The 14080-nt window shown below is 38.7% G+C and overlaps 1 protein-coding gene across 1 annotated transcript in view; it reads left to right on the top strand.

The window, feature by feature from the left end:
* Positions 1 to 14080, top strand: part of ABCC4 (ATP binding cassette subfamily C member 4 (PEL blood group)) — a 200201-nt gene that overhangs the window by 34939 nt on the left and 151182 nt on the right. The window contains exons 5-7 of the mRNA XM_077807040.1: positions 3206 to 3295; positions 4944 to 5107; positions 10664 to 10789. Coding sequence (XP_077663166.1) covers positions 3206 to 3295; positions 4944 to 5107; positions 10664 to 10789 — 380 coding nt within the window. The remainder of the gene's footprint in view (positions 1 to 3205; positions 3296 to 4943; positions 5108 to 10663; positions 10790 to 14080) is intronic.

Here is a 14080-nt window from a genome sequence, read left to right as displayed (position 1 = left end):
GAATTTTAATCAATCTTTCTTTTTAAGAGGGGGAAAAAACCCAACCCGTCCTCTGTTCTAAAACATGTAATACCCCCACTTAAAGTTAACATTTAGATTTCTCCTCTCTCCATCCTCATCTTTGGACTCCATAATTTATAGTAAACTAAGAGAGAAAAAAGTAGGGAATAATGTCTCAGGCCATTGGACTGGTGAATTGTTGTTTTTTATACACATATTTATCCTCCTACCTCTTCTGATACCTTGGAAATTATCTTCTGGGAACTCAGTTCTAACATGGCACACTACTTTCTTGTACATAAACATATCTCTAAGGAATTAATTTACTATACTGATTATCATAACACACTTTGCTTGAAATTCATGAAATATTTGTATAGCAAGTGTTGTTTGTTGCAGTGTGAATAATTCACTTGGAGGACTGAAAGCTTGGAAAGGCAAAATGTTCACATTGTGTACTTTATTTCTAGGCATGATTAAATTGAATATTAATCTTCTTTCATCTCATAAATGTTTGCTCCCCAGGGTAAAGATTGAGGTAATGGTAGAACACCAATAACTTGGCAATCAGTTATTCTCATTTGAGGTGTGTGGATAGGTCATACCTTTTATAAATCCTTGATATACAGTTTTAAAAGAAAAGCTGAATGCTAATTTCCCCTATACTTCTTTTTGGCATTCATTAATATCTGTCGTAAATATACACCTGTTATGCTAAGTTTCTGTCAGTGGTGGCTGTGTGTCATTATGTGTGCTGGTTTTGTTAACCATAGTAAATGACAGATTCCTAGTACTGAAGTTCAAATGCTAGTTACTTAAATTTTTGTACTCCCTTTCCCTTCATCTGAAATGATAGAAAACGAATTTTATCTGTAGAACAAATCATTGTCTATTTGTGTTGTTAAAACTCCAAAAAGATGTTTTGTGTATACTAAAAAGTATTTAGTAATAAGATGCTGCACTCAGGAAGTCGGTTGTAAAGATGGGACGAGAATCTGTCTCATGACTAATTCTCAGTCCGATACTGTAACACAAAGATCATCGATGCATTGCTTCTCTTAAAAATAATTGGCTTCATTTTCTAAGGATTCTCTTCAGTTTTGCAGAAATGAAAAGAACAAAACAGCTCAAGTTGTGAGACCAGTGATTTGTTGGTTGGGACAGGGTGGGCTAATTACTCTAAAACATGACAACGGTCCCTTCAGTGGAAAAAAACTGGTCCTTTCCTCCGTGATATCTCTTTATCTTTCTATACTTGCAACCAACAATTTGGAACAGGGAGAGAACAAAGATCTAAGAAGGGAGACCAGAATTAGTTAACCTGATTCTAAAACAAATCCTAATCCAGGGATTGATGTCAGTATTATTTAGATGGTATTTCTGGTTGGGAGGAGAGTAGAACTGCCTGTAACAGGGGGAAGGAAGTGGACAAAGGACCAATGAGTTCATATCTGAAAGAAGGCAGCATTTCAGAAGAAGACAGCAGTGGGAATAGGATTCACCTTAACTTCTCCATAACAATCATTAATGATTTTATGTAATTCCAACCTAGTTCCCGCCCCCCCCCAGCCCAAATATAGCCCAACCAGGTGTTTACAAGGATCTGTAACTATATGGAAAATTCAAAGGGACATTAACCAATCTGTTTTTTGTGCTAGAAAGAGATAAACATTTGACAAATAGAAAAATTTCAAATCAGAGTTTCTTTTTAATGATGAGTTTAATAGTCTGTAACTCAAAAAAAACCAAACCAAAAAACAAAAAAAACCCCACCTTGGTAAATTTTCTTTAATCCCTCGAGAAATTCTCTTTTGCCTTTAGAGTAAATTTGGCAATTTTCAGGCCAAACCAACATTCCCAGTCAGTATTTTAGTGGATTGGGAGAGAGCTAAAATAGGGTTTTTTGATGGAACCTGGTTACAAGCTTAAGGCCATTGCTTGGTGTTTGACATTGCCACTTCTCTAGACTTAGGTCTAGGCTGGTTCTTTTTGTCGGGAAAATGTAAATGTTTCTCTGAGATTTCTTTTATGACAACCATGCTAATTTGAGAGCAGTTAAGCTGCAAGAACTGCCAGTGACTACAGGGAGGGTTCTCTCCCACCCATACCAGTGGCAGAGAATGATAGAGTGAGCAGCAGGTGTGCTCTTGTATACACCTTCTCCAAGCCCTAGGTAGCCTTTAGAAACTAAACTATTAATATGGGAAATGTCTGGCTGATTGCTTTCTCAGAGGATATCAGCCTGAATCTTTGTAGGGTGGGCAAGTTGGGGCTGCACTAGTGAAGCAGGTTAGCTGGGGTGCCTAGAAAAAGGAGGGAGAGTTGGTGGAACGTAACACACAAACATAACTAATAAGACTTGTACCTAAGACTACTTCAGATATTTTACTGGTTGAATGGTGGTTTGTCTGTCTTTCCTATTTAGGCCCAGATCCTGAAATCAGTGAGACTACTTTGCTGGAAGATGAGCACATGCTTATGTCTTGCAGGATCAGGAGGGCTTTCAATTGCAAGCTCTTTGGAGAAGAGACTATTTGGAAAGCACCGGCAGTATTTTCAGTAGTGATGCAATATAAATAACAACTCCAATAACTATTTAATCTGCCTCTTAAAGATATATTTCAAGTATACAGTGGGCATCATTAAAAGTCTTGGCATTTTTCCCCCTGCATCTTCATATTTACAGTACCCGTATTTTAGTATTTGCAGTGTTCTCTATTCTTATCATTGGAAGATTGGGGCAAAGCGTCAGCTGGTCAAATTGAGTCTTCAGGATAGAGATTTCCAGTCTAGTTTTGCTCAAGTGTTCTTGACGGAGGGATGCATGTGGGGGGTTTTGGTTCAGGTTTAATATTTTGCCATATTAGTTTCATGTTCTGAGTTACTTCTGGAAATGCAGAGGGAAATAGATTTTTAATATCAATTCTGCTTCCTCCCCCCAATATATTATTCTATATGTGTTTTCTACTTCAGAGCCAAATCTTAATCACCAGCCCGTGTTTTAACTGAGGCCTTTAAACTGCAGTTCCAAGAATTCTCATGTGTCTTCATCTTAAAAATACCTCATAATTCATAGCTCTGATGCCAGATTTGTCAGTAGTACATCTTGGCTTTGGAAGAGACAATGCATCTATTCTGATATCATACAATGTGGTAGTTAATTTAAAATAATTTAAGAATGCTTGATTTTTTTTTTCTATTTCAGGCACTTCGTCTCAGTAACACAGCTTTGGGAAAAACTACCACAGGTCAAATAGTAAATCTTTTATCAAATGATGTGAACAAATTTGATCAGGTAAGACTTATTATTGGTGGTTTTAGACAATTCTGGTAAGGAGATGAGAGATGGGTCCAAGCTGCAATATTTGAGGGGTGAGGCATATGAGGTTTTACTTTACAATCATTGTTAAAGTGACAACTTAGGCTCATAATTTAGTATTGATTTTTAAAGGTGGTTTTACCAAACATATTAATAGCAATATCTTCTTGAAATTGGGAAAAAATCTGTTTTCTTTTTGTGTGTAGATATTTTTGCTGTGTTTATAAACCCGGCGTAGTGCTGGTGCATGTAAGTGTATTAAAGGCAATTCTGCAATTGACTGAATTATTTGAGATGCTTTTGGTTTTAGTTTTTAAAAGGTTGTGCTGAGTGAACTGAAACACATTTAAAACTCTTCATTTTAGCTTTTAAGCTGCAATTCAACCAGGATTACTGTAAAAACTGGGAAACACTTCCATGCTTTATGATAAGGTATCCTGGGCTGAACTGATATCTGAAGGCAGTGTTGCTGTTGAATTAATAGGCAGCACCGTAATGTTGTGTGTGTTTTACTAGAATATTTTAAATTTAAACCAAATGTTTAAAAAATATCTCCACAAAAAACTACATTAAAAGAACATTATTAAAGTTGCAAAGTCAAGCATTCAAAAGTTAGGAAATGCCTTACAATCTCTGATTACATCAGCACATACTATATTTTCCACAACCCCTATCAGTTTCAGTGCATAGGAAGGATGGAACTCACTGAATGAACAGGCAGTCAGTATTTTGTTTTATCCTCATCAATCAGCTGTGGCCATAGGCCTTATTTAGTGTGCACTATTCAAACTTTGCCCTGAATACAGATTATTGATTTCCTTATAGGCTCTGTGGTGATGGCCCGTGTGCAATATGTTCAGCACTAGGACCCGTGGGAGGCTGGAGCATGTTCAGTGAGGATAGACTCTTCAGAGATTTAGACCTTAAACTCTAACAAGTCTCTGTTCAGTGTGTGTGAACTGTGATTTTTTTTCAAGGGTTTTATTACTTGAGCAAATTTGGGTGGATTTTCCTGGAGATGGCAAAAGGCACATTTCTGATACAATGGCCACTCCTTGCCACATTTCAAGTCCCTGCTCCAAAAGAAAAGGAATGCTAGAGCTTCTCAAAGAAAAGGCTGGTGGAATTTTTAACATGGGCAAAACATATTTTTCCTGAACCTTGTTCTCAGAAATAGCTGAACTGTTTTGGCGGACAATTATATGTTTTGTAAATGAAGCAAGAAAATGACAGGACACATGTTATACTCATGGAATTGTCTTGGAATATAGGGTACTCTAAAGTTACTGATGCATAATTGTACAGTTTTCCCATTTATGCAAATGCCTGCCCTCTAACTATCTGAGGATACTGATTTTTAAAACCATTATTTAGTTCTCTCTCAATAACTGGGCTGTGAATCAATCTCTCTCCCCGCCCCCGCCTGCATACCATAATCTTTCTGCAGGCTTATTTTTCAGACTGTCTACCAGAAGCACAAAGCATGCAAAAATTTATATTTTAAAATTGAATATTATATATATTTATATATAAAATTTCCCTGCTGATAAGGGTTTTATTGTTTGTATTTTTGTCTTTTCAATTAATGCTAAAAGCTGTTTTTATATCTTAACTAATTGTGCAGGTAACAATTTTCTTACACTTTTTATGGGCTGGACCACTTCAAGCTATAGCAGTGACTGCTCTTCTCTGGATTGAAATAGGCCCATCATGCCTTGCAGGAATGGCAATTCTGATTATTCTACTTCCTTTACAAACCTGTATTGGGAGGTTGTTTTCTTCACTAAGGTAAGGTAAACTTTTGAGGTGCACATTATCTGTGCAGGTTTTGAAAGTGCATGTGCTTGGTTGGCCTGATGTCAAAACTGCCATGGGCAAGGCCCTTTGTTCAATTTCCAATTGTTTGCCAATATTTTCAAAAAGTAGCACCTAAAATAAGAGATGTGATTTGCAAAAGTGCTGAGCATCCAGCAAATCCCATTAAAGTCACTGGGACCTGCTTAGGTGCCAAATCCTTTTGAAAATCAGGTTGCTTATTTGCTTGCCTACATATGGACTTGGAAGTCTAATATTTTGAAAAATCTTGACCTTGATATCTCGCTGCATGGACATTTAGGGACTGGGATTGTTGTGGACAATACTGTTATTCCTTGCAACGTGAAAAAGAGAGTGCCTTGGTTTTTCACAAGGTTTGACCTCTGAGGATGATGAAGATGTTGCAGTCAGAAGCTCTAAAAAGATTCCTATGCAAGGCTCCTCATTTGTAAGAATGGTACCTGTGATTCAGGGTCTTGAAAGTGGAGAGAGGGTGTGAGGAAACAATGGGGTGGGGGTGGGATGGCAATGGGCTCCTGAGGACTCCAGTAGTGGTGCAAGATTTGTAACAGGAAGAGTTTTTATGTATAGTGGCTCTGCAGTAGCTTTCTAACCAGGATTCAGACCTTATGGCTCTCCCCACCCCACCAGCTTCCTCTCCTCCCCCCCCACCCCCCCAAAAAAAATCACATATTGAGAAAAGATAGTTTTTTTTAAACTACAGTAGTCTGATTTCCTAACTTTCAAACTTTTGTAATGGCAAAGTTCTAGTAATGTGTTAAATTAATAGATAACTTATTTTACAAACATATTCTGAACACATACACATATTGTTTTAATGAAGCATTTGGTAGCTTTGTCTGAGAATGTTATTAAAGCTCTTTAATTTGAGTAACGAGTGGATGTCTGTGAGCTTGGCCTGGCTCTTCTTTGTGCCATAACCTGTTATAGTGTGAATAGTTTCCTACTTTGTCTTTATATAATAAAAACTACATGGCTAGGTACTGACGTTTTAATTTGTTTTAAGATTGGTTGAAGGTAGAATATTGTGAAAATAGTCAAAGTGACATTGCTATTGCATAGCTAAGCACTCAAAAGTCTGGAAATTACCAAATTTGAGTTACCCATAGAATGCTGTTCCTTGTGCATGTTCACTATGATACAGTCTTCAATTACATGGTCGCTTACTATTTCTCAAATAATAAAATAATAGGTGAGAGGTTTTTCGCAGGAGTGGGTGGGTGAAATTCTGTGGCCTGCATTGTGCAGGAGGTCAGACTAGATGATCATAATGGTCCCTTTTGACCTTAGTATCTATGAATCTATGAATACAGTTTTTTCCCCACAACTTTAGTTATACATACATGTACCATGTTTTAATAACTTTTTCAGTCTATACACTTGCACTGTTTTCATTCTTGTAATGATCCAATTTAGCTTTACTGACTTAGGCTTTTTTATATTAACAGTCATTATAATACTTAGCACTTGCATAGTGCATTTCATCCATAGAGCTCAATGTGCTTTTTCAAGGTGGTAAGCATTATTATCCCCATTTTACAGATGGGAAAACTGAGGCACAGAGAGATTAAGTGACTTGACCAAGGTCACACAACAAGGTGAGAAATTATATTCTCTAAGCTATGTATTGTAATAATTAGTCAGTGGCCATGTAATATTCAATGTTTTTCAACCAGCAGCTGATCCTTGCTTAGGCTCAGCACAGGGGAAGGAATATGTTGATGAGGAAGATACTTATCTGCACACATATGCATAAGTCTTTCTTTATTTGCAGTTCAGGGAATGAAGCTGAAGTAGATTTCAATCCTGCAATGAGCTATGTGTGGGCATTGAAGTGACTGGGGCTCTGCCTGGGCACAGGGGTCCACCTGCGTGGAGCTAATTGCAGGATTGGAGCCACTGCTACAAGTTTAGGTGGGCTCTGCATGAGAAGCTAACTTTCATTATTATGCAGCATTTTATACTTCTGCCCCAGTCTTGCAAATATCTATGCATGTTAGTAACTTGGCTCATGCAAATAGTACCATTGACTTCAATGCCTATTTTTCAGAATGGGACCCTTATTCTGCAATGTCTTGAATAAGACTAACTGGTGTACTTGTCATATAAATTACCTTTGTGGTCTCTGGGACACTGTATTATATGGTACTACTGTTAGCCGCACATAAACATTTATACAAAATGTATGTATTATACCGCATTATTTGAGAAACAGTTTGTGATCATGAAATTGAAGACTGTATTGTAAATATACGCATGGGAACAACCTCCAGATAGTGTGAGCAATCTTAGCATTATAATTTCCAGACTTTTTCAGGACTTAACTATGTAATAGTAGCATTCTCTTTAAATGTACTTAAAAATGTAATATTTTATGTGATTTAAAAGAGAAAAAGTTAGAAAAGATTAATTCCACTATTGGGCTAGGCACTACTCTTATCCGCTGTCTCATGCACTGTGGCTGCTACCATTAAAGCCAGTGGGAGTTTTGCCATTGACTTCGAGTGTAAGCACTTTATGAGGACTATACAAGGGACCCTCTCATGCATAGTTTAGGAAGTCTATAGGAAACCTTTGGTATATTTCCTTTTCACACCTAAATTTGGTGTGAGTGCATGCGTAGCACAACTAACATGTGCATGTGCTGAGCTTAGATCTGTTCTTTTTAAAATCTGGGGCCAGGTCTTCTGTTGGCATAAATTGTCATAGCTCCATGGAAGTCCATGAGCTACTCTGATTTACGCTAGTGAGAATCTGGCCTCCAGTGTGCGTGCGCAAATATGACTTTGCAGTGGGTAATAACTCATTCAAATAAAAACTAATTTTCACTGGAACACTTGAAGACGCTCCCATTGAGGACTATTACCATAGGAAACTTAACTTTGTGTCCTCTGAGCCCAGGTTAACAGTCTCAGGCTCACTGGGCTCATGCCACCACACTAAAAATAGCTGTTTGGACAGAGCTTTTAAGTTGTGTGTAGGTCTGGAACTCGGGTTCTGAAGCTTACCCTCCTCCCTAGACTTCAGAGTCTGAGCTGCAATGTCTACACGTCTGTGTTTAGTGCAGTAGTGCAAGCCCCGCGAGCCCAAGTCTCTTGACCCAGTCTCTGAGACTCACTACTTTGGCTGTGTATATGTACCCTCACTGGGGGAGTTTAAAAACCATAAAAAGGATTATTTTTTATTATTAATCTTCCTGACATGAAACAAGAGTAACTGATACTATATCGTCTTCCTGTGTTCTACTAGCAAACCTTGTTTACATTTGGAAGACATAGTCAACATAAAATATTGATAAATTCTTATAAAAGTTATAGTAGGGTTTATTTTGATACATCATGTGCTATATTCCTAAGTGACATGGTTTTACAGATATCCTGTCATCTCTAAACACAACTTTTATATGAAAGAAAAATGCTTTGCAGGACGGCTTCTTTGGCTATGCATACACAAACCTATTTTCTCTGAAATTTCTCTCCAATTCCAACAGTAGTAGCAATGGTTGGAGCACCGAGATAGAATGTGCTGTCTAGCCCTGATGTGCTAGTGCCTTGTCCACACTAGTGCTCCAATAGTTCCTGCTGTTAGTGGAGCTGAGCTGGTAGTAGCAACGGTGGAAAATTTTAGCACATGATGCGTCTAAATAAACCCTACTGTAAATAAGAATTTATTAATATTTTATGTTTACTGTGTTTTCTTTTCTACATGAATGAATTCAATATGGTTTTAGAATACTTTAAAAATAAGGAACCATTTCATACATACGCAAAAATGTGTTAATTTTTCCCCAGTTTAAACGGTGACTTTTTACCATTTAAGAAGCTGTTTTTTTTTTAAATTTGTTCACCATGATAAACTCGGACCTTAGTTATAAGCAGAGATCCTAATTTTTCGTGATAACAAGAAAAACGAAACCAAAATTCTCTGTTTAAAAAAAAAAGTCTGTGTTTTTCCACAATTAAAATAAAACACTGTACCATAGTTTCCCTAGCCACAATATATATGGGTATCAGTTGAACACAATATTTTATTGATACAGAGGAACCCCTTTTATCAAGTCTAATTGGGACTGGGGCCAGATCAGATAATCAATAATTTGGATAATCCGGAGAGCCTCAGCCCTGGGTAGCAGGGCTGCAACTTCAGCTGAAGCCTGAGCCACGCTGCCTGGGGCTGACAGCGGGAGTCCCGTCGCCTGGGGCTCGGGCTGTCAGCCCTGGTTCGGTTAATTCGGAGAGCTGGATAATGGAGGCTCGGATAAATGGGGTTCTACTACATAGGTTTTTATTCACAAAATGTAAAAACTAAAGATTCTCTGTAAAAATGCAAATTCCATGTTTTTCCATGGCAAATGGATGTCTAGAATCCCTGGTTATAAGCAACAGGAAATATGGGGTTAGAATAGATATGCTTAATGCAACCTAAACAACAAATCCTGCTGTCATATTTTATACAGTTATCAACAAATAGTGACTGTTTCTCATTATTTCCTGTTATCACTTCCTTTCACTTTTGTACCAATATTTTATATTATTTTTGGAAATATCCCTGGTGATTTTAAGTTGTAAAGTCTGGAAATATATGTATTTACAAGAAAATTTCTTCCTTACAATTCTTGCTTTCAGTATAATAGATACCCTTTCCTGTAGTATTAGAGGTGGTCTGCTTTCCCTCTCATATTGTCCTACTGCTTCTCGAAGAAACTGCTGGTTTTGGTAGTTGTTAACTGAGTTTATACGACCTGCGTGTGAGGTATCAATAGCTCTGGATACAGAATATTATTATATTTTAAGCTGGTCAGAAAACAAGAGTTCACATTTTTTTCCCCTTCATTTGTCAAAAGAATTTAATCTTGATGAAAATTTTCTCACCAGGCCTAATTATAACTAATTACTTTTAATGCTCCATATCGTGAGTTATGCTGTGCTTCAGGCAGAATTAGCCATAGAAGTAACCAAGATCAGGTCAATCCCATTCATTGACCTCTTCAGAAGAGTCTCTTTCCCCACTTTGTGTTGGCAGAAAAAGCAGTTGCTGTCTTGGAGAAATGTTTATATTTTGGCATTTTCAACTCAGATTATTTACTTCTTGAATGTCCAGTATTTTTCCTTCCCTTTTTTTTTATCTTGTCTTTTAAATACGTTTGGAAAATCTCTATTATATTGTATATTACACTTGATGAGAGGCATTTTATTTATCAGGTTGTCTTTTTTATTGGCAAATATTCTTACTCTGGCCAAAATATATTTCAGTTATTCTTAACCATGCAAAAATACATTTTCTTTTTTAAAAATAGGGCATATAATCACAGTGTCTGTATATATGGGTACATGCAATGTTCTGTACTCCTGGTGTAGACAAATGCTAGGCTATTCACTGGAAATTGCACAGATGAGAACACAAAACCCAGGTTTTTACTGCATGTCAGAGTTTACTGTATAAGTGTAACAGTATAGATTGAACAGTCACTTTTGTTGTGAATCTGAGAACTTTTTCTTTTAATTACAGGAGCAGAACTGCAGCTTTGACAGATGCCAGGATTAGGACAATGAATGAAGTCATAGCTAGTATGAGGATAATAAAGATGTATGCCTGGGAAAAATCATTTTCAGAATTAGTTAGCAGTTTAAGAAGGTAATCCGTGTTTCACTGAAATTTATGCCATGGTATTTGATCTAAATTCATTTAACTTTTTGCATTTAAAATCCAGAAATTTCCTAGAATCCTTGTATAGCTTTGTAGTTTTTTTCTTCACCTCTGCATAAGGGGTGACAATATGAGTTTGTCTTGAGGGCAGAAAAAAATTCTTTGATGTTTATTAATTTGGTTTCTTGTAAGTGTGAATATAGAATCACCATTTTTCTTGTTTTCACATTTGGTTTATTGCCTATTAATCAGACGTCCTCTATTGATAAAGACTTTCATCCTTGCAATCCTGCTTACTGGCTCTCCTGACTTTAACCTGCAAAATATTTTTCTCTGGGGAGTAGCATGGGATTTCCTTTCTCACCTTAGCTATAAATCTAGAATCCTACAGAGGTTATACTTAGACTCCTTTTGTGTCCATCTGAAGTGTAGCCATCAGGTGAAGCCATTAGCCTCTGATCCCACTGAGGGTTACCAAAAGAAACTACACCATTTGCTCAAGAAAATCCCTGAAAAAGCACAAGAACAAATCCGCACAGACACACCCCTGGAACCCCGACCAGGGGTATTCTATCTGCTACCCAAGATCCATAAACCTGGAAATCCTGGGCGCCCCATTATCTCAGGCATTGGCACCCTGACAGCAGGATTGTCTGGCTGTGTAGACTCCCTCCTCAGGCCCTACGCTACCAGCACTCCCAGCTACCTTCGAGACACCACTGACTTCCTGAGGAAACTACAATCTATCAGTGATCTTCCTGAAAACACCATCCTAGCCACTATGGATGCAGAAGCCCTCTACACCAACATTCCACACAAAGATGGACTACAAGCCGTCAGGAACAGTATCTCCGATAATGTCACGGCAAACCTGGTGGCTAAACTTTGTGACTTTATCCTCACCCATAACTATGTCAGATTTGGGGACAATGTATACCTTCAAATCAGCAGCACTGCTATGGGTACCCGCATGGCCCCACAGTATGCCAACATTTTTATGGCTGACTTAGAACAACGCTTCCTCAGCTCTCGTCCCCTAATGCCCCTATTCTACTTGCACTACACTGACAACATCTTCATCATCTGGACCCATGGAAAAGAAGCCCTTGAGGAATTCCACCAGGATTTCAACAATTTCCTCCATCAACCTCTGCCTGGACCAGTCCACACAAGAGATCCACTTCCTGGACATTATGGTGCTAATAAGCGATGGTCACATAAACACCACCCTATACCGGAAACCTACTGACCACTATGCCTACCTACATGCCTCCAGCTTTCATCCAGGACACACCACACGATCCATTGTCTATAGCCAAGCTCTACGGTACAACCGCATTTGCTCCAACACCTCAGACCGAGACAAACACCTACAAGATCTCTATCAAGCGTTCTTACAACTTCAATACCCATCTGCTGAAGTGAAGAAACAGACTGACAGAGCCAGAAGAGTACCCAGAAGTCACCTACTACAGGACAGGCCAACGAAGAAAAGAACAGAACGCCACTAGCCATCCCCTTCAGCCCCCAACTAAAACCTCTCCAACGCATCATCAAGGATCTACAACCTATCCTGAAGGATGACCCATCACTCTCACACATCTTGGGAGACAGGCCAGTCCCTGCTTACAGACAGCCCCCCAACCTGAAGCAAATACTCACCAGCAACCACACACCACACAACAGAACCACTAACCCAGGAACCTATCCTTGCAACAAAGCCCATTGCCAACTGTGTCCACATATCTATTCAGGGGACACCATCATAGAGCCTAATCAATTCAGCCATACTATCAGAGGCTCGTTCATCTGTACATCTACCAATGTGATATATGCCATCATGTGCCATCAATGCCCCTCTGCCATGTACATTGGCCAAACTGGACAGTCTCTTTGTAAAAGAATAAATGGACGCAAATCAGACGTCAAGAATTATAACATTCAAAAACCAGTCGGAGAACACTTCAATCTCTCTGGTCACTCAATTACAGACCTAAAAGTGGCAATTCTTCAACAACAAAACTTTGAAAACAGACTCCAATGAGAGACTGCTGAATTGGAATTAATTTGCAAACTGGATACAATTAATTTAGGCTTGAATAAAGACTGGGAGTGGATGGGTCATTACAGAAAGTAAAACTATTTCCCCCCGCTGTTCCTCAGACCTTCTTGTCAACTGCTGGAAATGGCCCACCTTAATTATCACTGCAAAAGGTTCCTCCCCCCACCCCACCCCCGCTCTCCTGCAGGTAATAGCTCACCTTACCTGATCACTCTTGTTACAATGTGTATGGTAGCACCCATTGTTTCATTTTCTCTATGTATATAAATCTCCCCACTGTATTTTCCACTGAATGAATCCGATGAAGTGAGCTGTAGCTCACAAAAGCTTATGCTCAAATAAATTTCTTAGTCTGTAAGGTGCCACAAAGAAGGTGCTCCTTTTCTTTTTGCGGATACAGACTAACACGGCTACTACTCTGAGACCTTTCTCAAGGGTGGCATTCTGTAGTTTAACCAGTCTGGGGCTGGATCTCTGGGCTGCAATCTCACTGTTTCCCTAACTGTTTGGTATCTGTAAACCTTTTCATTCAGGAGCCTCTGCCTGTTGCTGTTTGTGGTGGGAGAAGCAGAATTCCTGCTTGCTGCAGCTTCTGTGTCTCTCCCTGCATTTCTGTCAGTGCTCTCTCAACCTCCATATTGAATGACTAATTTATAAATGGAAATTAAAGATTTTGAAAATAAATTTTAGTTTGGAAAACATATGCTCCAGCAACCTTCAGATCTCTACGGGGAGATGAATTAGGTGAACAGCCTTGTATTCCTATGAACTGAATCGGTCCGCCCAGCACCGGGTTGGTAGTGTAATGGTTGGCAGAATAGCTGGCACAGAGGTCACAGCTGTGGATCACAGCTGTCAGGAACTAGATCAGCAGTTTTAGGAATAGGGCCCAAATCCAGTGAAGGATCTGGAACAAGAACAGGGAACGTTGCGGGGCCTGTGATTCAGCCAGAGGAATTGGCAACCAACTAGCTACACAAGTTCATTTGGACCAGCATTCCATAGCTGAACTCGTATATTTTTTTCAGAATTGCATCAGTTTCTCAAAGTGATGCTTTGTATCCTGATTAAATTAGATACAAGAAAGCACTTCATTTTGCTCTTCCTCCTTTGGAAAAAAAGTAGTCTTATTTAGAGCTTTCCTTTCCTATAGCTGTTGGTGAAGAACCTTGCATTTAAATATTATTCTAAGCCCTATTTAGAAGCTCCTGTGTTAT

The sequence above is a fragment of the Eretmochelys imbricata genome, chromosome 1 (genome assembly GCF_965152235.1).
Source record: "Eretmochelys imbricata isolate rEreImb1 chromosome 1, rEreImb1.hap1, whole genome shotgun sequence".
NCBI classification, from domain to species: domain Eukaryota; kingdom Metazoa; phylum Chordata; order Testudines; family Cheloniidae; genus Eretmochelys; species Eretmochelys imbricata.
This window is presented reverse-complemented; position numbering and strand designations above follow the sequence as displayed.